The sequence below is a fragment of the Bombus impatiens genome, unplaced genomic scaffold (genome assembly GCF_000188095.3).
Source record: "Bombus impatiens unplaced genomic scaffold, BIMP_2.2 scf_0089, whole genome shotgun sequence".
Classification (NCBI taxonomy): Eukaryota; Metazoa; Arthropoda; class Insecta; order Hymenoptera; family Apidae; genus Bombus; species Bombus impatiens.
Window position 1 is genome coordinate 226317 of NT_176508.1, and position 26115 is coordinate 252431.

The 26115-nt window shown below is 30.5% G+C and overlaps 4 protein-coding genes across 11 annotated transcripts in view; 1 reads left to right on the top strand and 3 right to left on the bottom strand.

The window, feature by feature from the left end:
* The window catches only part of LOC100746205 (chromodomain-helicase-DNA-binding protein 1), a 32067-nt gene extending 9876 nt beyond the window's left edge, over window positions 1–22191 (bottom strand). The window contains exons 1-21 of one of the 4 annotated variants that reach the window (XM_024372658.2): window positions 20987–22191; window positions 18331–18443; window positions 17164–17445; window positions 15787–15975; window positions 15477–15646; window positions 14737–15373; window positions 14454–14661; window positions 14061–14338; window positions 13256–13982; window positions 12932–13177; window positions 12676–12843; window positions 12459–12585; window positions 12231–12388; window positions 11799–12157; window positions 11476–11710; window positions 8738–8857; window positions 8408–8635; window positions 7990–8316; window positions 7436–7914; window positions 7241–7354; window positions 5530–7170 (exon numbers count right to left, since the gene is read on the bottom strand). In XM_024372658.2, coding sequence (XP_024228426.1) covers window positions 6951–7170; window positions 7241–7354; window positions 7436–7914; window positions 7990–8316; window positions 8408–8635; window positions 8738–8857; window positions 11476–11710; window positions 11799–12157; window positions 12231–12388; window positions 12459–12585; window positions 12676–12843; window positions 12932–13177; window positions 13256–13982; window positions 14061–14338; window positions 14454–14661; window positions 14737–15373; window positions 15477–15646; window positions 15787–15975; window positions 17164–17445; window positions 18331–18443; window positions 20987–20995 — 5394 coding nt within the window. In that variant the 5' untranslated portion in view covers window positions 20996–22191 and the 3' untranslated portion in view covers window positions 5530–6950. Of the gene's footprint in view, window positions 1–4496; window positions 4891–5529; window positions 7171–7240; window positions 7370–7435; window positions 7915–7989; window positions 8317–8407; window positions 8636–8737; window positions 8858–11475; window positions 11711–11798; window positions 12158–12230; window positions 12389–12458; window positions 12586–12675; window positions 12844–12931; window positions 13178–13255; window positions 13983–14060; window positions 14339–14453; window positions 14662–14736; window positions 15374–15476; window positions 15647–15786; window positions 15976–17163; window positions 17446–18330; window positions 18444–20986 lie in introns of those variants that run through there. The other 3 variants (XM_033324983.1, XM_033324985.1, XM_033324984.1) reach the window with 3 other exon arrangements.
* Window positions 1–25965, bottom strand: LOC100743929 (hsp90 co-chaperone Cdc37). Of its 4 annotated transcripts, none has more exons than XR_004463013.1 (6): window positions 25672–25965; window positions 25159–25292; window positions 24617–25058; window positions 24228–24533; window positions 23789–24149; window positions 1–40 (listed from the first exon to the last, which is right to left on the bottom strand). XR_004463013.1 is itself a non-coding variant. In XM_003485874.4 (5 exons), the coding sequence occupies exons 1-5, from the start codon at window positions 25702–25704 to the stop codon at window positions 23856–23858; spliced, it is 1209 nt and encodes a 402-aa protein (XP_003485922.1). In that variant the 5' UTR covers window positions 25705–25965; the 3' UTR covers window positions 23671–23855. The 4 variants fall into 4 exon arrangements, 1 of the variants encoding a protein (XP_003485922.1); XR_004463014.1 differs by lacking the exon at window positions 1–40 and adding an exon at window positions 702–961 and having other exon boundaries at window positions 23791–24149; XR_004463012.1 differs by lacking the exon at window positions 1–40 and adding an exon at window positions 702–969.
* Window positions 1146–4484, bottom strand: LOC100746084 (saccharopine dehydrogenase-like oxidoreductase). 2 transcript variants are annotated; one of them, XM_012394429.3, is made up of 8 exons: window positions 4342–4484; window positions 3168–3350; window positions 2923–3095; window positions 2492–2808; window positions 2228–2374; window positions 2035–2125; window positions 1670–1932; window positions 1146–1592 (listed from the first exon to the last, which is right to left on the bottom strand). In XM_012394429.3, exons 2-8 carry the CDS (start codon window positions 3337–3339, stop codon window positions 1487–1489), a joined length of 1269 nt encoding a protein of 422 aa, XP_012249852.1. In that variant the 5' UTR covers window positions 3340–3350; window positions 4342–4484; the 3' UTR covers window positions 1146–1486. The 2 variants fall into 2 exon arrangements, with proteins under 2 accessions (XP_012249852.1, XP_012249851.1); XM_012394428.3 differs by having other exon boundaries at window positions 2923–3098; window positions 4342–4483.
* Window positions 9839–10835, top strand: LOC117151125. Its single transcript, XM_033318351.1, has one exon. The coding sequence runs from the start codon at window positions 10249–10251 to the stop codon at window positions 10678–10680; it is 432 nt and encodes a 143-aa protein (XP_033174242.1). The 5' UTR covers window positions 9839–10248; the 3' UTR covers window positions 10681–10835.
* Window positions 25966–26115: the final 150 nt, after the last annotated feature.

Consider the following 26115-nt stretch of genomic DNA (forward strand, 5'->3'; position numbering starts at 1 on the left):
ATATATATATTATGTATTATATATATATATATATATATATGATAACTGTACAATGACGTCTCAAGGAATGATGAGGAAAAACGCGACGGTTAAGACTGTAGTATGAATCGTTCACTAACGATTCTCTTTCCAACTACAGATTTATATATCTCTACTCAGATCGAAAAACCTTTGTCAAGCTGATTCCCCTTCCATCTCTTGCCACTTTGATATTACAGCAGGAAATACGAGCACTTCTTTTCGAAACTAAGAATAAAGAAAGTTGTAACAAAGATATTTTCATTATAATACGAAGGCGAATAATCTCTTTTTAATTTTGTAAAAATGAACAGTAATGAAATCGTAGATAGATGATATTAGAATTGTGAAAATCATTTATAGTGTCGACATAACATTCTAAATTATGATCATTAATAAAAATAGAAAAATAATTTAGTTTTTTTTTGCGGTAAGTTATATAAATGAATGACATACACTCATTTGGATTTTATGGAAAATCAAAACAATAATTAAAATCTTATACAATACTGAATAAATACTTAAGAGTACAGTTATATAAAGCAATTGCATCAAAATCTCCATTTCATCTCCATTTGAAAAACGAAGTGACTGAATATGTCTATTGCGGACGATGAATAGTTATCTAAACAAAGTCAATTTTCATCCTATCATATAGTGGTTTGGTTTAAATGTAAACGTAAATTTATTTGTAATGAAAAGCAGTTTTATTAAGGAGATAATACAAATGATTAACATCTATTAAAGTATAAGAAATAAAATATAAAGCATTAACATTAACTCATTCATCAATTAGAAATATAAAGATTTATATGATGTGCGTTAATCGAGCACATATACATAGTTTCAATAATCAATAAATATATTTTCTTTGTGTTATACTTTATATAATGATACATTTATAGAAAATGTAAATGGATTATATATATATATATATACATATGTATATATCACGTATTATTGTTTTTACCAAAACAAGTAGTTATTTTATTATATCAGCATTATTATCATATGTTAAATTACGACAATTACGAAGACTCATAAAAAAATTAATTTTGTCAACTAAATACAAAAGAAATGCAGTATCATCATAGATAAGTATGTTTTGCATTTTTTTCTTCGATATATATATATATATTTAGTTATATATATGAATATATTTTTATGTGCATATTCAAAGCACGTTTCAAATAATCTTTGCAAACTCAAACTTGTTATTTAGTATTCAAAAATACTTAAAAATATAATTTAACGTCTGCAAATTGTTTTAAATGCGATTATGTAGATAAAAATATTTCTATAAAAAATAGCTATCTGTGGAGTGTTAATTAGTTGGAAAATTGAAAATATTAGTATCAAATTTAAATATAACTACAAAACAAAAATGCAATGTTCCCCATTCCTATATTTTTGTTTTCGCTATAATAGAGCAAAGTTGTACCTGTAACCTGTAAGTATATAAAAGACTTTATGTTTCAATGGAAGAAACAACTTCGAATTTTATATCCTTCTTTATCAACTCATCGATCAATGATGTTTTATTAAATGCAGCACCAGCAGATAAAACACCACCACTAAAACAGTATAATAAAAATTATAAAATAATATGTATATGGAATAATATACATTCAAGTAAAAGCTATAAACGTACGTTACAGGTATTTTATCGGATTCCTTAAGTATTGTTATAGCAGAAAGTAGTAACATAACGCATGTAGCGCCATATGCAGGATCGGTTCCACTAACTTTAGTAATCATTACTTTGTTTGGTAAATTGTCATGTTTATCAGTAGGTTCAACTAATCTTTCAGTCCATCCATCTGCTTTAAAGGTTATGGAGAAACGAGTGTTATCCAGTATCTCCGGCTTAGGGCCTTCGCGGCTTATATATCCACCGGAAAAGAAAGTGGGATACTAAACAGAATCAAATAAATTTTGCAAAACTTGCATTACTTTTTGTTTCAAGTATCAAACCGATATGAAATATATATTTTATAATAAAAAAATAGGACATACCTTTAGCAACAAATTACGACCAAATTCATATTTAGATAACATTACAAATATTAAACCAAAAATAGCAGTTGTCAACACAGAGAAAAGAGATCTATCATTAAAAAAGAAAGAGATATATTTAATATGAAATTTTTAATATAATTCTTATGATTGACTTTAAGTAGCTTAATAATAAGATAAATATAAATTTTACTTGAGTGTAAAATAAGTTTGAACTTGAGCTGGCCGTTGTTTATATTTTTCATACAAAAATCGCTGGGTACGCAGGGCTACAGAACGGTCAGATCCTGGAAATACCATAGACCAACCTTCTGATATAGAAGATTTGTGGAGGAAACCCCTAAAAGATTATTAAGATTATTAAGATTAGGAAACATAAACAATGCAGAAATGTATTTAATATATTTATAATTAATTTATATAATTATAATTATGTTATGTTTATTTTATTGTTAACCTTGGTTTAAGCTTTGGCCAGAATTGAGGTAATCTCTCAGGATAGAGCTTGGAGCGCAACTCGCGTAATTCGTGAAAATTTGCAATACCATAAATTGCTGATTCATATGTTCCATAATGAATGAGAGCTCCGCTAACTTTTGTAGTTACCCATGTATTTAGATAAGTTTCGATAGAATTGACTTCACCATTAAATTTTTGTTGTGTAAAAATGATACCAAGATCACATGGTATGCTATCAAATCCACATGCACTTATGATATAGATACCAGCTTCTTCTGCTGCCTTATTATATTTTAATTGAATACTTTCTATATACTGTAATACAAAAATAAAAGGATAAATAATGTAAAAATATATAACACAAGTAACAAGTAGAATTAATATCAAGTTATTAACTTTAATAATTTTGAAACATTTTGAAAAAATTACCTGTGGTTCACCACTGACATCAACTTGATGAGTATGTGTAGCAATACATGCTTTAATTACTGGTTCTCCATAAAATCTATATGGGCCACAACAATTAACAAGCACTTTAGCTTGTGCTGTCATTTTTTTTAAAGACTCTTCATCTTTCAAATCAGCAATCAATATAGGTACATCTTCTAAAGTTAATTCATCATATTATTATAATATAAGCAATATTATGCAACAACTTAATGATCTAATGTTACCAATATCAGAAGCAAATTCTTTAACAACTGCTTGTAAAGCTTGCTTTCTGCGTCCAGATACTCCAAATTTCATTTCTTTTTCTTTAGCTAGTTGTGCTGCTACTTTTACAGCATATTTTCCAGTATATCCAGTAGCTCCAAATATCACAAAGTCTAATCGTTCGTCTGTCATAATGATAACACCTAAAAATAATAAAATATATCTCTGGTTTGGTATAAGAAATGCCAATGTCATATTTTTGCAAAAATGAGTTAAACCTGATATTAAGTTTGCAAACAATTGTATATTATATATAACAAAAGACAATTTCAAATTCTATGTAGAAATGACTAAAATAACATTTGTATATACCAATGTTAAAATGTTAAAATAAACCTTCTGTAGAAAATAGCAAAGTCAACATAAAAAACAAAAACAACATAAATTTTATTGTCTCTTTCTATCAAAAAAGAAATTTGGAACACTGGAAACATCTGTGTCAGAAATTATTTGAACATAAATTTTTTTAACATATCTTTAAGTGCTAATATTTGAATTTAATAAATGCTGAGAGTGGTACTTGCATCAAACCACAGACATGTATATGATCATGTCAGTCTCTTATTAAGACTATAATTACCGTATGATTGATTTAACTTTTAAATATTCAAAGGTAAAAAACTAATATTTCATGGTCAGACTATTTATATACACATATGCAAATTTATATTTCTATGAATATAAAAAAATTGAATATGCTCAGGTAGAAAATTACTTTATACTTTATTATGTTGTATTATTGCATGTAATAATTTTACAATTATATAATGAATTTAAATAAAGTACATGTTTTTACTTAAATGTCATCAGTATATAAATTATTATGAACTAGATCTGGTTTGAAGTTCTTTAATTAATAAATATGAATTATTTATATATATGTATATATAAGTGCGAATTATATATAAGAAATAAGATATGAACAATAATAATCCTTGAATATACTTCTTTAAGATGTGCATTGGGAAATATCAAATAAAAACAAAAGACACGCCTTTTAGTATACTATCTTGAATATTGCTGTAGACTGAAATGTCATTTCGCCGGTAATTTGATATAATTATAATTCTCAAGAGTTTACTATATCTTTAGCAAAATTATAAAATTTTTATATCCTGTCGACAAAATACATACCTTGTATAAACGTTGATAAACAGGATCACAACCTTTTTCCGTGCTAACTTTAGTAACGTTGCACTCTTCCTCACAATTACGTCTTTCTATCCGTATGTTGATAGAATCGAATTGAGCTTGACCAGAGTACATACATACATATGCATACATATGTATACTGAATACCAATAGAGAGGGGATTTTATTACGTAATGTTCAATGGTCTGCTGTTTTTATACATCAAATACAAACTTTTAACTATAAAAATTATTTTTAAAAATTGAAAATATAATATTATCTTATACAGAGATACTTACTTCGACGCATTTGCATTTGGTAATGTGTTTTATTAGTACAATACGTTTTCCTTTCATCTCCGACATATATTATGAATAAAATGAGTAAAATGTTAACAACCAACCGTTGTTATATTTCCATTATTTAAATACATATTTAAAGGATCTCCCTCGTTTATACTAATAAATGTGTTAAAAAATAATTCTTGCAAATAGTCAAACGAATTAATTTTCAGAATGACTTATATGTCATCAAAAACTTTCATTTATGTTTCTAAAAAGTAATAAAATGCATTACCGTAATTGCCCTATTTCAATTATACAATATTAAATTATTCTACTACATCATTTATTTTTCTTAATTTATATTTACAACAATCTTTTGTTTTATTACTTGTAGTCTGTATTCGGCTAGTAATAAATTATATGTAAATAGCTCACTGTTTAGAATATCACTTTGCAATTAAAAACCTAAACTAGCAAATTTCTATTGTGATTTAATTTCAATGTACTTTGTTTTATGTATACGTAAGACACGAAGTATCGTTAACGTGTGTACAATTCCGCTTTCTCTTGGCTATATATCATCACATGTATACACTATTATTTACAGAAATGCACGCTAAAATTATAAATTTTTAGTGTTAAGAAATTCACCTTATATGAATAAAATAATCTATAAAATAATTGTTATTATTTTATAGCCCAATAAAGGCGATCCAAGCAATCTCAGACGATGAAAAAAAAAATTACGTTACTGAAAAAAAATATTTAGCGTTTACGTGATTTTTAGGTTGAAAAAAAATTAATGCATACATACAAAAAGCTTATGACTTTCATTTTTTTTATGAATATAAAATTCGTAAATATTTCTTACGAAAATGGAGCGCAATTAATATTTTTGATAATGTTCTAATGGAAAAAGTGATAAAATACAAAGTTTTCGCAAAAACTTATGTACTTTACAAATCCTTATCATAACTTAAGATCGAGAAATATGTTCATACTCTTTTAGAGATATTGATCGTTGAATAATTAAAAACTCATATCCTTTCCTTTTAATTACAATATATAGTTATATTCAATAACTTTTAACTGATGCAAGACTGAGGGGTCTAGCCTTTTGTTTATTCTTTCTACAAGAAAGCAGAATACTATTCCATTAATTCCAGAGTTAAATATACATCGAATATAACTATCTCCTTATTCTAATATTTACAATATTTCACATTGTTTTTGATAAAGTACAAAACTATAGTACTTTAAAAGAATGAACGGAAAAATAGAATTCTTATCTACCTATTCAATTGCGAAAGTATAAATTCTATAAAAGAGGAGAAAGTTAATATTTGTTTTCTCTTTTAAGAATGTAATCATCCGTTAGCAAATATCATATTTGTAGTTTTGTTCTTAATTTTACAATAAATACATAAGACAATATAGCTCGCGTACGCTGCGTATCACCACAAAATGATGTCATTCTAGATATTTCTTTTGATGTAAAATTTTTTTGGGTTTTCAGTTAATAGAAAATTTATATAATGTTGAATATATAATTTGTACAATTTTTGCAGACATCATATGAAATAAGACATCATTACTTTAATACCTATCGCAGTGCAATAAAATATCAGTTAATGTAAGATTAATTATTAAACGATAAATCAATCATTAAAGTTTGAAGACTTTTATGTTGAAACGTAGTATAGTTTGAAGTGGTGAATAACTGTATATAAGCTACACATCTATTGAACATACATGATCAGTATCGAAAATGCAAAATATGTTACATGCGATTTAGGAAGGCATACATTTTGAAGTACGTATTTAAACATTGTACGTAATAATATACCCTACAAACACATTAATTTGATCTTAGTTCGTTATCAAATCTTACAATAATTGCACTGTAATAAAAGAGACACAGATACGTAAACATAATTTCTTACATATCGGAAATATTAACGAATAGAAACTTAAAATTTTAGCATCACTTTTTTTCAAGAAACCCGATATATTTAAAAAAATTATTAACTATATGTTAAGAATAAACTGGTTATTTTCACACCTCTCCTAAAAGATCTTAAAAAGATCATTCAATCCAGATAGAATTCTTGCATATTAAATAAGCAATGGAATAAACTTTATACATAGGTACAAGTCACAAGTAGTACTAAATCACAGAATAAACTGTGTAAAGAACTTCACGCTTAAACAATAACCATGTTTAAAGGAGCATAATATAAAATGCTCAGTCAGGTAAAACAACACAAGGCTCCATCGAAATTACAGTTGTTTAACAACGCATTCAAGGACGGTAATAAGGAAGGAGCACTAGGAATTAGCATTTGGCGGAGGTGGTCTTCTATCATAGTCTCGTCTATAATCTTTGTTTGGTCGCCATTCGCTAGGATAATTATCTCCAGGGTAACCTCGACCTCTAAAGTGGCTCGGAGGAATATCAGATGGAGGATAACCACCGCCACCTCCACCTCCATATCCTCCTGGACCGTATCCATAACTGGGTGGTCCTGATGGATATCTATAATAATCACTGAACACGAATTTTATTAATATTATTTTTATTCAAAATCTTGTTTCATTCTTTTAAATTTATAACTTACCTCCGTTTGTCATTCATATGGATATTACGGTCGCGATCTCGATCTCTGTCACGATGATATCCACTAGACATTCGTCCATAAGAATCAAACCGGTCACGTTTGTGATCTCCAAATCTAGGTATTGATAATCTAAATTATATATTGTATTATACAAAAACGAATTTGTACTGTTTCTATCACACTGATTATACATACCTTCCATCTCGCATATCTCTTCCATCACGGGATAACCAATGGTCATCCTCTCTGCTTCCACTGTAGTGTCCACTTATACTGTAACCGCCGCTATCTCTCCTAATTCGCTCATCTTTACTTCCACTCATCCTGTCCATACTTCTATCACCATGCGCTCTATCTCTGTCCCTATCACGTTCTCGATCTCTCTTCATGTCTTTGTATTTTGATTCTTTCTCCTTGTGTCGTGGCGTGTCCACACTATTAGTGGTACTTGAAGTAGAATTTGGCGTCGACGTAATGGGAGTAATGGTGGTAGCACCAATAGTAACTGCAGATGTATTGCTGATACTGTTTACAGCAGATATAATCGAGAGATGTTTCTTACTCATTGTGCTGCTACTATTTGAATTTTCTTCCGTATCTTCGATCTTTCGTTTTTGTGTTCTACTCTCTTTAATATTTTCTACTTGCTTTTCGATATGTTTTTCGGTATGCTTCTATAAAATAAATTACATTGATGATATTTCTTACATTGTAATAATATTAAAATAAGAACAAATCTCTTATTATACCTTTACATTAGTTGATTCTTCTTTCTTTTCTGGGCTAGACGTAGCACTTGTATTACTTTCACCTCCTTTTTTCGTCGCATGTTTATACAATTTATAAAGTTTCTTCGCATCGAATTCTGTAAATTTAGACACAAAATACCATAAATTACTTCTCCATTCTTTGATTTGTTCAGGATCTCTATATTCTTCTAGACAAGTGTTAATTTGGTTTCCAATTTGTACAAGACACTGTCTCGTGTGAGCGACTTGTTCCGCTTCACTCAAAGACTGGTCTGGTCTATCTAAAGCCTTAAGCGCCTTCTTTACTGGTCTCATCTTTTCTTTGCACTGCATAGTAGAAAATACAATATTCAAACTATTGTGTAAATTTGATATATAAAAGTAACATTAAATTTTTAAAATAAATTAAATTAATAACCTCATTAAATATAGAAGGATCCAAATCACCAAGAACATCAAGAGCTCTTGGTTCATTATTAGCAGTAAAATGCATCGGACCCGCTGCTTGTTTTGCTTTTTTAGCCCTCTTATTTTCTTTTTTCTCCCTTTTAGCTTTCTTTTCCTTTTTTTTTTCTTCTACTATCTCTTCTACTTCTTCTTTAGTTTCTTTCTTTACGACAATCTCTTCTTCTTTCTTTGTAGATGGCTTTAAGTAAAATAAGCATGAAAACATTTGTGTATAGAATATTTCTGAGAGTTAAATGTAAATATGTAACACAAATATACTTTTAATTGTATATAAATTTACCTTTTCGACTTTGGATTTAGATTTATTACTTTCTTCACCTGAACTATCATTTTCCTCTATAATTTCTTTTGTAATTGCAGTTTTTGTTTCTTTTGGTTTTCTTGGTTTTCTTGCTTTAGTCTAAAATTAATATTTAAATATATTAAAATACAAATGTGAAATGGAAGATGACAAGGTTTAGGAAAGGAAAATGCAGCAGAGAAGCGCTCATAGAGGAAAAAAAAGCATTCAAACAGTGATGTAATGAAAGAAAGGAAAGGCACGAAGAAGAAGAAATGGAGAAGATAAAGATGATCAAAACAGAACAAGAAGCGTGGAAATACATTAACAGATATAGAAGAAATAGGGAAGGCATAGATGAGGATATAAGCGAAGAAGAGTGGAAAAATCATTTCATGGAAATTTCGGAAGGGACAGAGCACAAAGAGAGCCGAGAAACAGGGGGGCATAGAGAGGAAGAGAAAGCAACGGAGGGGAGAGAAGATAATATAAGGAAGGAAGAGGTGTGATTTATCAGCTAAGGAATTTGAAGGAAAAGAAAGCAACGGGGGAAGACGGGTTAAAAAATGAGATATGGAAGTATGCACCGAAGGAAGTGGGGGGAGGAGGCGTTATGGGAGTTATTAAAGAAGATATAGAAAGGGGAGGGGATACCAGAGGACTGGAAAAAAAGGGGTGATATGCCCGATATATAAGAAGGGGGACAAGAGAATAGCGAAGAGCTACAGAGGGATAACGCTGATGGATACTGCAAGATCTACGCAGGGATATTGGACGAACGTCTGAAAGCAGAGATTGAAGACAAATTGGAAGAGAGCCAATTTGGATTCAGAAAAGAAAGAGGAGTGACCGATGAGGTTTACATGATAAAGCACATCATAGACAAACAGCTAAGCAAAGAAAGAGGAAAATTATATGCCTGCTTTGCGGGCTTAAGAGCGGCGTTCGACAGGCTAAACAGAGGGAAATTGGAGGAGAAAATGAGGAAAATGGAGATTAGAGAAAAGCTAATCCAGAGGATTACAGAAATATACGAAGAAACGAGGAATATAGTGAGAGTCAAGAACCACAACACAAGAGAATTTTGGACTGTGAGGAGAGTCAAACAAGGATCCCCATTGAACCCGATGTTATTCAACATCTACATGGCAGGACTAGAAGAAGAATTAAGGAAAGGACAAGCCGGGGGCATAGTGGTAGGATAAAGAAAGGTATGGTTATTGACATACACAGATGATATTGTGCTGATGGCGGATAGAGAAGAGGAGCTGAAGGAGATATTGAAGAGACTCAAAAAATTTTTGGAGGAAGCCGATTTGGAGCTGAGCACGGAAAAGACTAAAATAGTAGTCTTTGAAAAAAGAAGGAGCAAATGGAGGCAAAAAAAATGAAAGTGGGGGAAGCAAGAATTAGAAGAGGTGGACAAGATAAGATACCTAGGGTATATACTGCAGAAAAACGGAAGTGATGAGAAGCGCATACAAGACAGGAAAAAGAGAGCAACAATTGCAATGAAGAAAACATGGAGCGTGGGAGAAAGAATATTCAAACAGGACTACAAAAGGGGAATGAAGATGTTTGGAGCACTGGTAGAGAGCGTGGCGCTGTTTGGAGCAAAGGTATGGGGATGGAACATGGAAGAAAGACTGGACAGAGTTCAAAGGGGATATGTGAAATGGATATTAGGCTTAGATATGACAACACCAAACTATATACTGGTAGAGGTATGCAAATTAATAGAAATGAAAGAGAAAGCATTAAAAAGAGCAGCAAGGTATGAAGAGAAAGCCCTAGAATCAAAAAAGGAATTAGTGAAGGAGTGCATAAAGGAAAGAGAGAGAGAATGGGGGAATGGTCAGGAAGGGAAAAGAGCAAGAAAGAGAAAGAAGGGACTAGAAGAGCTAAGAAAAGGAGGGACGCAGATAGAAACAAGAGAGGAGTAAGAAAGGATGACAGTAGACCAAATTATAGAAGAAAGAAGAAAAAGAGAAACAGAAAAGAGGGGGAAAAGGATAAGGGAATCCAAGTATAACATACACTACAGAAACATAGCCAAAGAGAAATTACCAAAGTACTTAGAAGGGAGGATGAAGTGGAAGGACAGAAGAATACTGGCAAGATTCAGATGCGGAAACGAGACCAAAGCAAGGGAATACTGGAAAGAAGAGAGGGGAAAAAGATGCAGACTATGCAAAAGGAAAGAAGAAGATCCAAGACATGTAATAGAATATGAAATAGCGGGAGGACCAAAAGACATAGGAAAAACGCTGAACGAGACTGGAGAAGGTTTAGCAGAACTGAAAGCAATAATAGAGAAGAGAAGGGCAAACGACAAGGAGGAGTTATATAGTTTTTAGTCATTAGTTGATAATTTATAGTTCCTAATGCTTAGTTTTTAGAGTAGTAGAATAAGCAAGGTAGTGCAATAGAATAGAGTGGAAAAGAGAGGAGGTAGACATGTAAGAAGGGAATTAGATGTAAGAGATGTAAAACCGAAAGTTCGTCCAAAGCCGAAAGGCACGGACTAAACAATAATAAATACAAATATGAAATGAATAATCTATAAATTATAAATCTATATATCGTCACCATACAAAGATGAAAGCCATCAGGAATTTGGAAATTACCTTAAATTGATATTCAGGATGTGGGATAAGGACATAACCCTGCCAAGATAGATTACAACGATAAAAGGGATTTTTATGGGAATACAATAAAAGTAAAATAATATATCTTACCACTCCTAATTTGGAGTCAATTTGTTTTTTGAGTACTTTTAATAGATATTCGGCTCGAGTGTTTATTTTTTTTAATTGAAGTTTGCTACCATTTGGGAGAAGTTTATCACCCAGTTTCAAATTATTATCCATTTTTATGATTTCCCATGAACCCATGCCATGTTGGTATATACCTCTTAAAAGCCTAGAATCATCTTCGGAGCTCCAATCACAATCAAAATTTGCCGGTTTCAATCTGTGTAGTAGCATTTATAATAATATAAATACGTATGTGTGTATATAAATATATCTTAATGCAAAAATTCGATAAAAAATATACTCACTTAATATCAATATGCCAATTAGATCGTTGTTCCGAATCCGATGGTAAAGCTTGTTCTAGAGGCTCTAATTCCTTTACCGCGGCAGAGAAAGATTTTGCGTTGACCATAACTCCCCCAATTTTAAATGTAGGACCTCTACCCCTCTTACGACCAGGACCTTTACCCTCTTCTTCACCTTTATTCTCTTTCGCGGTACTTTCAAACTCAGATAAACAAGCTTCACATCTAGATTTTAGTTGATCTCCTAAGAAGCGTAATTCTGACATTGGCTTTTCTTGCAATTCTGCATCCGCCGCAATATCATCTAATCGTTTCAATGGTGCAGGGAATTTTTTATAGCTTTTAACAAACCTTCGTATCTGTGTAATAAAAGAGTTTAAATTTACTCAAACACATGTAAATTATTATAGAGTACAAAACCTAAGTACATACCTCTGCATCAGTGAAACTTTTAATATTTTCTCGTGGCGTAACCCTTGGTCTACCTCTTTTCTTAGGTCGCTCATCATCGCTACCATCAACCTCACTTCCGGAATCCTCTCCTTCTTCACTATCATCGGCAGATAGCTTTTTCCGCTTTCTTCCTCTTCCTTAATAATGAAGCAAACATTGGATAATATATAATATATAATATATAATATAATTTAACGCGTTACATACCTTCTCCACTTTGATTAATTTGCTGCAATGTTTTTCGACTTCTTGGAGGTAAATATAAATCTTCCATTTCTTTTGACTTCTCTTCTTCTTCAACTTTTTTTCTGAAATTTTCAGGAATAATTTCGGCCTAAAATCAATCAGAATACAAATGTTTTAGTTATTTTTTTATACATAGAAATATTATAAAGTATATTTGATATCAAAAAATTAGATTTACCCAATCTTTACTCTCATCATCATTATCATTGGGTTGATTAACTGGTTCGGATTCTTCTTCGAATGCTGCAAAACTAGCAACTTTGAATGCTGATAACAGTTCATCTCCAACTGTTGAAGGCCCTTCATCTCTCGTTTCTGCTCTCCTCAGAATTTCATCAATATCACACTAATAAAATAAAAATAATAAGAACTAATCTTTTCATCTATACATATAGTCTTAAATTAGAATAATTTAAATTCTTTAGAATAATTACAGTGGGTTCTTCATCTCCGTCCTCTTCATCTTTAAATAAATCTTCAGCCCCAAATTTTAAAATAGCATTTAAATCTTCTTTATTAAATGGATTGTTATTGGTCCCTGCACTTTTTTTATCTAATACTGTTCGACCAGTTGTATCCATTCGTTGAATTACAAGATGATCCAGAACCATTTTTTGCTTTGCTCTTTCTACTATTTCCTCCTCTACAGAATTTTTTGTTACTAAACGGTAAATATTTACCTATATAAAATGAAACATTCTTTTTAATAAAATGTTTACTATTTATGATTATAATGTCGATACAAAATATTGAAATACCTGATTCTTTTGTCCAATACGATGTGCTCTAGCTTGTGCTTGTAAATCATTTTGTGGATTCCAATCTGAATCAAAAATAATGACGGTATCAGCGGTAGCAAGGTTGATACCAAGACCACCTGCTCTTGTTGATAATAAAAAGCAAAAATCTTGCGATCCTTCAGCATTAAAATGATCTAATGCTTGTTTTCGTAATTCTCCTTTTATACTTCCATCTAATCTTTGGAATGGAAAATGTTTCTTTTGTAGATATTCTCCAAGAATATCTAACATCCTGACCATTTGACTAAATATTAAGACCCTATGACCTGTTTCTCGTAATCTCACCAATAATTTATCAAGAAGAACTAATTTTCCAGAACCGCGAATTAGTTGCTGTAAATAATCTTCGTTATTGTCCTTCCTTTCACTTTCAGTAGGTTTTGTAAGGAAAGCATGGTTACAGCATTTTTTTAATTCAATAACAATATTCAAGAACGTCATAGTAGAACCTTTAACACCTTTCCGTAATGCATTATAATTCTTGGTTAATATCCATTTATAATATTGTTTTTGCAAAGATGTCATTTCTACTCGTAATATTTGTTCAACTTTAGCGGGCAAAGATTTTTCTACATCTTTCTTAACACGTCGCAAAATAAATGGTTCTAATTGTTTATGTAGTTTAGAATATCCCTTTTGAGCTGCATTATCATGCTCTTTTTCAAATTCCTCCCATGAATTAAATCTATATAAACAAAAAGGACGGTTATAGAAAACTATTATGACTAAGAGAAAATTTGTAAAATCATAACAAGTTATTAACTTAGTAGGCATTATAAAGTGTAGTAAGGCCCATAATTCCTTTAAACTGTTTTGTAATGGTGTACCAGTTATTAGGAGGCGGTGATTCGTATGAAATTCAGCGAGAGCTTTATACAAGAGCGAATCATCGTTCTTTAATCGATGAGCTTCATCTACTAACAGTACGGCCCAATTTAAGGCACCCAGAAACGCTTTATCCTTAAGTACTATTTCATATGTCGTGAGTATGGCGTTAAATTTTAATCTCTTTGAGCTATAACACCACTCATACTCTCTAATCTACACAAAAACAAAATTAAATTTTTAATATGTGATAAATATATTTATAATATGCAACTCTTTTAAATATTGCAAAAGAAATTCGAATTTATAAGAATAAGAAGATACTACATACAACATTACGGGAAGTAACGTCACCCAGATATGTAACAAAATTCATATCTGGTGCCCATTGTGACATTTCTCTTTGCCAGGAAGTCATTGTCGAAAGGGGCACCACTAATAAAAATGGCCCATAAAGCTGATGTGTGTGGAATAAATAATAAAGGAAGCATATTGTTTGTATAGTTTTTCCAAGCCCCATTTCATCTGCTAAAATAACACTGTAAACGAATAAAATTCATTATAATATAATATGTATATTGAGAGATTATATAAAATAGTGAAATATAATCTACCTATTCTCTTTGCACCAAGAATGGATCATCCAGTTCAATCCATCCATTTGATAGTCTCTAAGAGTCAAATCCCGACCTTTTCCCATATAGTCTGGTTGTCCTTTTAACTGATGGAATTTGGGCCTAGACTTAAGAACTTTGCAATGTTTACTTGGTGTTCTTTTTGACTCTTCTCTTTCACGAAATTCTTTTATCTTCTCTGGCCATTTTTTAACAATCAATGCTCCATCTTCCCATGTAGCCTCAGCATAGGGTAAACTTTCCCATTTACAATAATAATCTGGATGATCTGAATCAGGTTTGTTATATTCAGCAATAATTCTTTCAACATTATTGTAACTTTTCAGGAGATCTTGTTGAAGTTCTAATTGGCATTCAAAGTAATCTATATCTTCGGGTCCAGCATAATCCCGCCACTGTTTGATTTCCCGTTCTCGTTTAATAAAATTATCTAATTTTTTTAATCCCTTTACTTTTTGTGCTTTCAATGACTCTTCTGATTCCCATGTATTATGTATATGAGACCATCCCTTCCATTTTATTGAATATTGCAGTTCAGTTTCTTCATTAGACAGATCCTCTGGATTTGGATTGCCATTTTCTTCTATAGCATAAATTGTTGTGACATTACCTGTAACTAAAAGAGGATATGCTATAGAAGAATATCTGAGAAAATAAGGATATGATCACGTTTGTGATTATTTCGCAATTTACAGTTTGCAATTATTTGATAGACTAACCTCCCTTTTTACCAACTCTTTGTCCCAAAATTCGTTCAATTGTTTCTGTATTATCTGGTTCTGGATTTGCAATGTTACCTTCTTCAATTTCTACAAGATCTTCACTATCAGTTCTCTCTTCACTTTCCTCTTTGTAACTAATAGCAGTTCCACTTCTTCTTGTAACTTGCCTAACAGATTTAAATTAACATTAATTTATCAGTATTATATGGTATTAAAGTATTTTATGGTATTTTATTTTTGAAAAATTATATATATATATTTTTCAAAAATAAAATACCATACCAATACCTCCATACAATAGTAATACCTCCTGTTATCATCACTATCAAAAGAAGAATTTTCAGATGATTCTGAAATTCGTTTTTTCCTTATCCTTCCTTTTTCTTTGGCTTTTTGTGCCGCGCGTCTATTCAACGACTTACTAGGTGGTGGTCTCCTGCTTTCAACATTATCAGATTCAGAATCTGAACTGTCTGAGTTCCATGAATTATGTGAACTGCAAAAAAAAAGACAATGCTAGCACATGTGTATTTAATAATATAAGAAATATTATAATAATGAAAAAATGAAATACATTTATAAACTTCATTGTTTGATACTTTTATCACATAATATAAGTTTATTATTTCAATGATATATTTAAATTATACTTATTAAAATCTTGCTTCTACTTTTCAATAATAAATACAGATTAATTCACATGCTTGATATAAAAATGTCCTCTTCTATAAAATATTAATGAATAATTAACTAATAATTAATACAGCAATTTAATGTGTAATTTATTAAAACTGTAATATATAATAAGGAAAAAATGTTCTTTTTCTGGTGTAATAATTTTTACTTACTTTTAGTAATAAGAACATAAGGTTTCTAAGTGGTATTTTGCTATAGCATATTGATAAGATTTTGTATATATACATGCAGATAATCTAACACAAATTCAGGTGAAAGATTTCATACTTATTAAATAGTTCTTTTTGAGTAAAAATTTTAATGAATCACATAAGTGCATATGAATAAATATATAGCACAAACTTAAAGTGCAATAAATAATAAAATTATTTAATGCAATGCAATAGTTTACTCAACAAAACAAAATTGTAGATAAGATAGAAAACAAACAATAGTGCTATAGTGGAAAAATTTATTTGAAGCACTAAGCTTATTAAACACAAATATAAACATCAAGAATGAAAAATATAAAAGCACATTGATACACAATATATGCAATACAGAAAAGTGCATACATGATTAACATAAAAGCTTCATAGAATTATTATCACAGCTGAAGTTGCAAGGTACAAACGTACTACATAACAGCTACTTGTATATTATATTATCCAAATTCATTTTTCTAATAAATATCACTTTTCTAAATTATAAAAATTAAGACTTATAATATTTTTGATTTTATGATTATGATTCTACACACTTTTGAAATATAATTGAATGTTAAAAAATAAAGAGCTTCATTTTTTATATTTGCTCAAGTAGATATATCATAAATTTATAAAATACTCTTTTAAAAAATGCAAATTCTGAATTACCATTGTCTAAATAATAAAACTGCATTTATTTATTATATGTAGTTATATTAATTCAATTCATAAGGAACTGGGAGGATTATAGAGTTTATAATTTCAATTTCCGATAATTACTTGAATTTTTTCATATTACTTACCCCTTTTTTTTAAATTTCTTGCGACTATCGCTATCGCTTTCACGTTGTGTAGCAAGCCTTTCAGGCTCTTTCCTAGAACGGCTAGATCTTCTGATTCCATAAATGTCAGGATTCTCATCCCACTCGCGACTAGACTCATTCTTAAGCCTAACTTTTGTTTCTGTACTGTGATTTGAACTTTTGCTCTGGAAGCTATCACTTTGTGCAGGTGCATCCGACTTCTCTGATTTATCAGAATCAGAACCTGATCCAGACCCGGAACCACTTGAGGAGCTAGAGTCACTGCATTTGCAGTTGGGCAATGTTTTATTTCACTATCATTGTTTATAATTCACAAAATATATAAACATCAAATTTTCCAAATATAAAATATCGGCTGTTAACTTAAAACAACAATTGATTGCAAACCCAAATTTTATTGATGATTTCATTCATAATGATTATTGAATATTGAACTATAATTTTGTAATCTTTCATTATAGAATGGTCTGGAGTGAAAAATATAGATAATAAACTCAAAGGCGTTATATATTTAATAAAGTAAATGTTGATTTGTCAATGCATATTAATTAATTGCAATAAATTTAGATAATTTGAAATAACTTTAGATACTTTAATATTAGTAATTTTATTCTTGAGCATTTATATTTCAATATATGTATTTGTGAAAATATTCCCGTTTTTTACCTTTCTGTACAATCTAAATTAACATACACTATGTATAATATTATTAGGACAAATTATCATAAGAAGTAAAATGAGTAGAAGCAGTAGGATACTAGCTCACCTAGTGTTTAAATTGTTTCAATATACAAGAAAACATTGCATGAGTAACAGAAACTTGAACATTGTGCTTATATAAAATTCAAGGGATACATTAAATTAGCATGATTGTCAAAGCAATGTTAATGCTATATAAAGCTATAGCAATACACAAAGTTAAGTAATTCATGTCAAATAATCCCTTACATATCAGAAAGTCAAATACACATTATATAAAGGAATAATATCTTACTATTATTAGCTGTTTTAGATTACTATTATTAGCATATTATATCGGTAACAATTGTGTAATACTTTATTGGAATAATAAAATATAAACACATTGCCTTATGTCTTGGACTTTCTGAAAGGAAGAGATTAGATAATAGTAGTTTCAATACCAACCTTTCTGATCCAGAACCAGATCCTGTATTGCTTCCAGAAGAAGAACTATCACTTTTACTTTCATTTTCAGAATCAGATCCAGATTCTTTACCAGACTCAGACTCTAACGTTTTCTGTAATTTAATAAGACAAATCTAACAATATCCTATCTTTAAAAATATATAAGTCGCAATGTGTTGTTTGGAATAGTTTTTACTCATTAATGCTAATATAAGTAATTTTCTGAATGTATTATTTATGTCTTTTAATATAGCAGTCCTTTAAATTTATTTTAGCATATTTTTAACATAATAGTACAACATCTTTCCCATATCTTGGCATATTTTTAATGTTCAGAACATAGCTTGCAGATAAATTAACAATGCCATCTATCAGGAAGATCTTTCCTCCATTTTATAATTCTTGACCACCATTTTGTAGTTAAGAAATGCTTAATTTTCAGGGTCTTCAGAAAGCTTTCTAAGTACACTTCAATAAAATATTAGGAACCTAGCATATTTGATCTTACATCTTTGGATTACATTCAATTATATATTAGTAAAGAAAACATATAATTAGGTATCTACATTAATATAGATTAAACTACTAAAGACTAAATATCAAACAGAAAGATAGTTACATACATGTACTAAAGATTCTATTCTTTAAGAAAAATATTCTTCGACCAAAAGAAAGTTCACAAGCTTTGAACAAATGAAGTATTCTTTCTACATTTGCTATGCATTGTATGTAACTATCTTAAGCCATGAATTGATAGAAGAGTATTACAGAATTTCCTGTAAATGATTAATTTAAGGAACATATACTTCTCTGTAAATAACTAGTATAAGGTATAATGGGTATTACAGAATAATGTAATTCAACATTTTAAGTACTATACAGATTTATTGAACATTTCAGCAAGTACATTATGCACAATACTTGATTAAACTTACATCTGTTTCTTGAACAACATATAAGTTAAGAAAGAAACTGTTCACACTCACTTCACAATAATTCTATACCATCATTAATTTCAATATCAAAATAATATTTGTGATCTGCACCTACAGTTAAATATTTTTAGCATTAAAAGATTGACAAAGATAAATAATACCAAATCTATGTTGGAGACAATATAAAATACAACTCTGTCATGTGAAACACAATATTGTTTGAAAACAAACCCTATATTACATTCCATCTTATGAAAACAATCTATATCTACAGTTATACAGCAACACCATGTGCTTCTATATAACAGAAACAAAACTTTTGTAGATGAAAACTACTGTTATTTTGACCAAGTTTTGTTTCTTCAATAGGTTCCAAAACTTTACCTTTTTCAAAACTATCTATAAGATTAAGAAATGTTTGAAATGTTAAAATTGTGCGTATTTTGCTGCTATGTAGCAATATGAAAACCAAAATACAGTTACTTCAAATATCATACCATACTTAATTCATTAACGATGATATAAACGTCAATGAATAACTCTTATATATAATAAACATATACTTCAGTATATAATATGTATGTAAAAATTATATCATATCTTACGAACTTAAGAAACAATAAATTTTAAATACTCATTGCATAGAAAGTTTTATATTTTACTTCTTCAGATTTAAGTAACACAAGCGGATATAAGCTTGTTTATGATATTTATATAATCAATCCTTGTTCTTGAAAGTTTCAGTATTATGTTTTGTTATGTAGATCTTGGTAAAATGCATTATCCAATATTATATATTAAATATTATACAACTATAAAAATGTATCTAATATAGGATAAATGTAAGGCCTGCATTTATAAGAATCATTGTCCCCCTTAATTTTATACCTTATTTGTATACAATTCTAGTAAAAATGACATTCAAAGTTACAAATGTATTATCTTGCGGTTATTTGTAAACAGAAAATAAATGTATGATGTACTTGTGTCCATACAAATTCAAATTTTATGGAAAACATATCATAAATAAAGAATCAGATATTATTCATAATATATAAAAATTCTTGAAATACAGAGAAATGATTCCTCCTAAAGGAAAAAGCTCAGTATATATGAAATATTTTCCATGTGAAAAGCATGTAATTGTTAGAGCTTTTGCAGGTGATTGTGCTACACAGTCTCAACTATAATACAGAGAATGTGTATCAATCTTTGAGCTTAATTTGCAAAAATGGGTCTATTTAAAATTTTTGAATAAGCATGGACCCAAGGTAAAGGAGAATGCAAGGAATCATTTTTAACGAAAATTAGGGTGGAACAATGACATTTTAAGTGATAAATGTCAAAATGAATGAATGTAAACAAACTTATAGGTTATTAAGAAGCTAGAAACTATGTAAAATTGCAGAAAATTGTGATTTAGTGAAGACAAGTCCCTGAGCTCATAAGGTCAGTAAGACCCCGCCCTATACGCAAAAACCTTTTAAACAAATTTCCAGTGGTTTTTTTCGTTTTTACGAGGATTTTTCTCCTTGTAGATCAATGAAACGCATGTGACAACGCGATTTTTCCCTACTCCAAACAACACCACTGCTATATCACGCAAATTGTTCTTTAAAACAACATTGACGCTCGTATTGGCAACGGAAACAAACAATTATTGCTAAAAAAAAATTGACGAAAAGCTAAAACTTAAACAATTTTCGAACCCGACCACTCACCTGCATCATTCCGTCTGCGCGTCGCACCGATATCTCGATATAACATGCACCACGCACAATATCACGTTAATTTAATAATTAAACTGTCGTGTATACACGTATCCGTTGTATTAATCGACTATTGATACACAAAGTCGCGACATCGTACAAAATTATCGAATTTCCACGTACTATATGTTCACAGGCCTGAGCTTGGCCGCCATTTTGTGAACTAGTCTCGTTCTTTCGCCCTCCCCGACCGTCCTCCGTCTACCGTTCCAACATGCAGCGCGCGCGCACCTCTCCCCTCCCCTTCTTCCATCTACACCCCTTAGTAAAATGAACGCCCTGTAAATCTGATAAAAATTAGATCTTTTATCAACATAATTTCAAAATCTGTAAAAAGACCGTCCTTTACAAAAATAAACATTTACATTCTACAATTTTATTCCCCAATTTTTCAAAGAAATATCGTTTTAATGAATTATATTAAAACGCAGTCAGAAAACGGAAATCGTTGTATGCCAGCCATTTTGATTACTCACAGAAATTTTACCCAGAATGCCTGGTGAGTTTTTCTGTTGCTCTGTATATGCGCAATTATAGTGATCGAGTAATCATGCAATGAAATCCGTTTACTTATATAATTCGTTATAACAATTTTTTCTCATTTTATAGAAAATATCCTTTAAAATGTAGAAGAAAATGTAATTATTCAGTTGTAGTAGTTAAATATAATGTTCACTTAATCCACTTTAAGAATAAAGACATTATATAGGAAAAATTTTTACAGAAATATGTTTTTGTGTACATATAGAAATCATGAATATATAATATTATTTTCGAGCTCAGAGACTTAATCTTATTTCTTAGGACGTTATTATGAAGCTATGTATGATATCTTGGATACTGTATGAAAGTTAATGATGTTACCATGCAAAGTGAATAAGCGATTTTATAAAGCAACATAATATGTAAAAGCTGTCGTTTTACATCAGATTGGGTAGAGACAAAAGACAAATTTGATCGAATTGAAACTATAAAAATATTAAGTACATTAAATAGAAAAAAATATTTTTAATAAAACAAATAGTTTTACCCGGTCCAATGAAAACCAGCTTGCATTTTCGCAGGCGTTGTAACTAACGTATTATGACGAGAATGAAAGACGAAAAATATTACCCAGACACCCGTGGCACGTCATATCGGAAAAGGAAGAAAAGCCAGCGGGTTCGATATACGATTATTTACGATTTCCGGTTGAAAGTCGATTTCTTGCCTTATCACTCCATTCCACATATCGATATCTCGTTTGGCGATGGGCGCGTAAAATAATTATATGAAACTGCTACAGGTTAGCACAATATTAAAAATTAATAAAAGTAATATATACATATATTTAAAGTAAATTCTTAAACTTAAAAAATTAATTCTTCATTGTATTTGATCTATGTGTATTATTAATATCCTAAATATGCTATATATTCATAGTTTTATACATTTATCTTTATTGTAAGAAAGAAATTAAAAATAAAATACGAAATGGATAAATTTTCGCGGGAGCGTATAAGTTATTTCGGAAATTCGTAAAAGAGACAGTGAAATGTATTTTCTTTATTTACATTACAACTTTAGGTTGTTTACAGTTTTCAATGTACATATGACATAATTCAAAGAAAAAGATAAAAAATGTTTAAGTAACGCAACAAATTATGATTTATATATATATGTCGGAGGTGAAAGGTCACCGGATAATTAAACGATTTGTCGTCACTCTACCCAATCCTACCTGTTTGCGATTTACGATAATAAACTTGGGCTCAAGGCGACCATCAGTCGCCGAACGTAGCCGCGGTCAACGGGACGGACGTTTCGTCTAACGAAGGCGTGGAGTTATAGTATGACCCTCATTAAAAGAAATACCCATAGAGGTATACCAGATGATGAGGAATACCAGATATCGAGGCACGTACACAGCACAAGTCCAGCCAGTCCGGGGACCCGCTATAAAGCCTGGGTTTTTTAGGCAATTAAGATTTTTGCAAACGGACAGGCAGCTTTTGTCCCAAATCGACCAATCGACAGCGACGCCGATCGGGGGAGCTGGCGTACCTAAACACCCCACCAGAGGTTGTCTCGGTGGCGACGTTGGGACAAAGATTCATTCCTTCTGGAGACCTCATCGACGAAGGGACTAGCACCGCTTGATCCGCGAGTAGTACACGTTTGAGCTAGGGCAAGTCTATCTCTCATCCCGTTGACCGCGGATTTGTTACCGGACCTAAGACCAGCGTCATTAGCACTACAAGTTATACACCGCTGCTGTTGATTGTCGCGTCGGGAGTGTTCATTCGCGTGCGAGCAGACTGTATCCGCGCGACACCACAACGATGGCCAATTCCAAGGAAGATCCACCGAACGCTCACAACCCTGCTTGTGACCATTCTACGACATATATATATACACACACACACACACACGCATATATATATACATGTGTATATATGCATTCTACATGCATTAGTACATATAAATATTAATATTTGTAAATATTCATATCAGAAGTAACCTTTAATTATTCAATTTAAATATAAGATAAAGTGCATCACGTTTTACTAGATAATTATCATGTTTAATTAACAAATTGCAATATTCACACCTCCTATAATAACTCGAAATTATGTGACAATTCAGTCTTAAAGTAATTCAAGGCATAACCATAGTATAATATTATTATAATAAGAAAAAGACAACGAAGATAAGAATGTTGTATTCATTGTCTAATGACAATATTTTATTATAACATATTCACGATACTAAAGAATATATATATATATATACTTGCATAAATGAGTCATGAAAGTCAACATATGTAATTTACAGACACGCGTTATTCAGGATTGGCCGCCGAGGTTTCTTCTACATCGTCCGCAGTTACTCCTTCCTCTATCAAATCTTTAGCTTCTACATTGTCTGCAGCTACTCCTCCCTCTATCAATTCTTTAGCCTCTGCATCATCCGCAGTTACTCCTGCCTCTATCAATTCTTTAGCTATTGCATCTGGTAACCAAAGACCACTATCAACACATCGTTTCATGTGATAGAATGCTTCTTTTCGTGGCATCACTGCTAACGTTTCTTGCAATAAAGCATGATCTTGGGTTTCAAAGCATTTTTGTAGAGGCTAAAAAGAATATATTGCAGTAAACACATGCTATATCAAAATAATAAGCAGAAATATTTACAATAAATTTGCTTGTACCTCTGGTAGACTTTCAAATACTTCAAGAGGGTCAAGACCACCTGGACCTCGACGCGCTTTTTTCTCCTCTTCCTCAGCTTCTTTAAGGGCATCTGCTACTTTTTCAACAGCTCTTTTACGTATTCTTTCTTTAAATGCTCTCAATTCATCTTCGAAAGAATTTCTATGTTCTAACTCAGCATTTTGAATACGACTAAAGAAGGAACCTACACATGCTCTTGGATCAACATCTAGTTGTTTTGATAATTCTAAAATATATTGCATACATATACATTGATGCGCGACGTGTTCCATTAGATCATGTTTCTGAAATTAATAACATATTGATAAAACAGATTCATGTCATTATCTATTATCTATTACAAACATTCAACTGTATATATACTTACTTCTTCTATTTCTAGGTTAATACACCAGATAACCAAGTAATTTGCAGTATTTTCGCATACTAACTGGGGATTATCTTGTAAAAATTTCTTACTATCTTCATACCTTCCGAGCATACCAAATTCTTTCAACTTCTTCTCGTTTTCTTTTGCAAATTCTTTCATTTTTTTTTCTTTCTCTTCATCTGACAACCCATTGTCATCTCCTTTACGTGGTGATCTCTTATTAATCACTGTTTTTGTAAAACCATCTTGTCCAATAGTATCAACATTCCAAGGTGTTAATTTCTCTTTTTTCTTCATTTCCTCTTCCCTTTCTTTAATCTTTAAATCTTCTTTTTCAAGATCTTGCAAAATTTTTTTTAGTTCGGTTAAATCTGCTTCCTTTTGTTCATTTTCTAATTTTTTAATTTTTTCCTCTGTTTCTTTCATTTTTTGTCGAGTTCTATAAATAATATAAGTTTTTAAATTAATGATGATGAAATATACATATTACTATTGTGGATAATTTATGTATGTAACTTTATGTTTAAAAATTAACATACTCTGTCTTTTTCCTTTGATGCTCCTCTTGCTCACGTCTCCTTTCTTCCATTCTTTCAACCCTTGCTTGATGACGCCATCTAAATAATGATGGTGTATCAATGTTTGGGTGAGTATCATCCTCATCGTCTGAAATCTGGCAAGTATAAATTTTAACATCATACATACATATCATTGTTTATACATATAATATACTTCATAAATTATTTTAGGTACATAAATATACTAATTATAAACAAGTACACTCAATGAGAAAAATAGAAAAAAAGACAAATATTAAACAAAAAAATGATATTAGATTTAGTATAATAAGCTTGTACTGAAGAATGTACTCTATTTTTTCTCAATTTATAAACAATAAATACCTAGATAAAAAAATTTTCTTCTAGACAGCTTCTAAATTTCATAATTATTTTATATTTTTGTCAAGTATATAAATAAAAAATTGCTTCGGAATTTCTACTATTACTCTAGAATATTCCATAAGTATACTGGACCAAAACTAGGGTTCCTACCTCAATATCTTTCCATTTGCTATAATCCACCATCGTTCAGCCGGTTAAACGTACTTTCTATTCAATAATGTATCCTTATGGAACTGATTAGTTTATAAATATGACTTGTGTATAAAGTTTCTTTTATTTTTTTATTTTTATAAAAGCAGAAATACGACGCCCTTACTTGTCGAAGTTTAATTGTCAACTACATTGGTGTGAACATAGAACATATTCGCACGAGATAATCGTTCGATGTATCATACCAGTGACTCTCAATTATTTAAATTAATTCGTACGAAATTAATAAACATATACGATATACGTAATTAACTTTTATTAATAGTATTAATAATATAAATTTCATGACATTAGTGATAATAAAAAATATTTGTATACCTCTTTACCACAGAAAATGCAACTTGTTAAAACAGTATATGATAGTTTAATTCAAAAATGCATGAT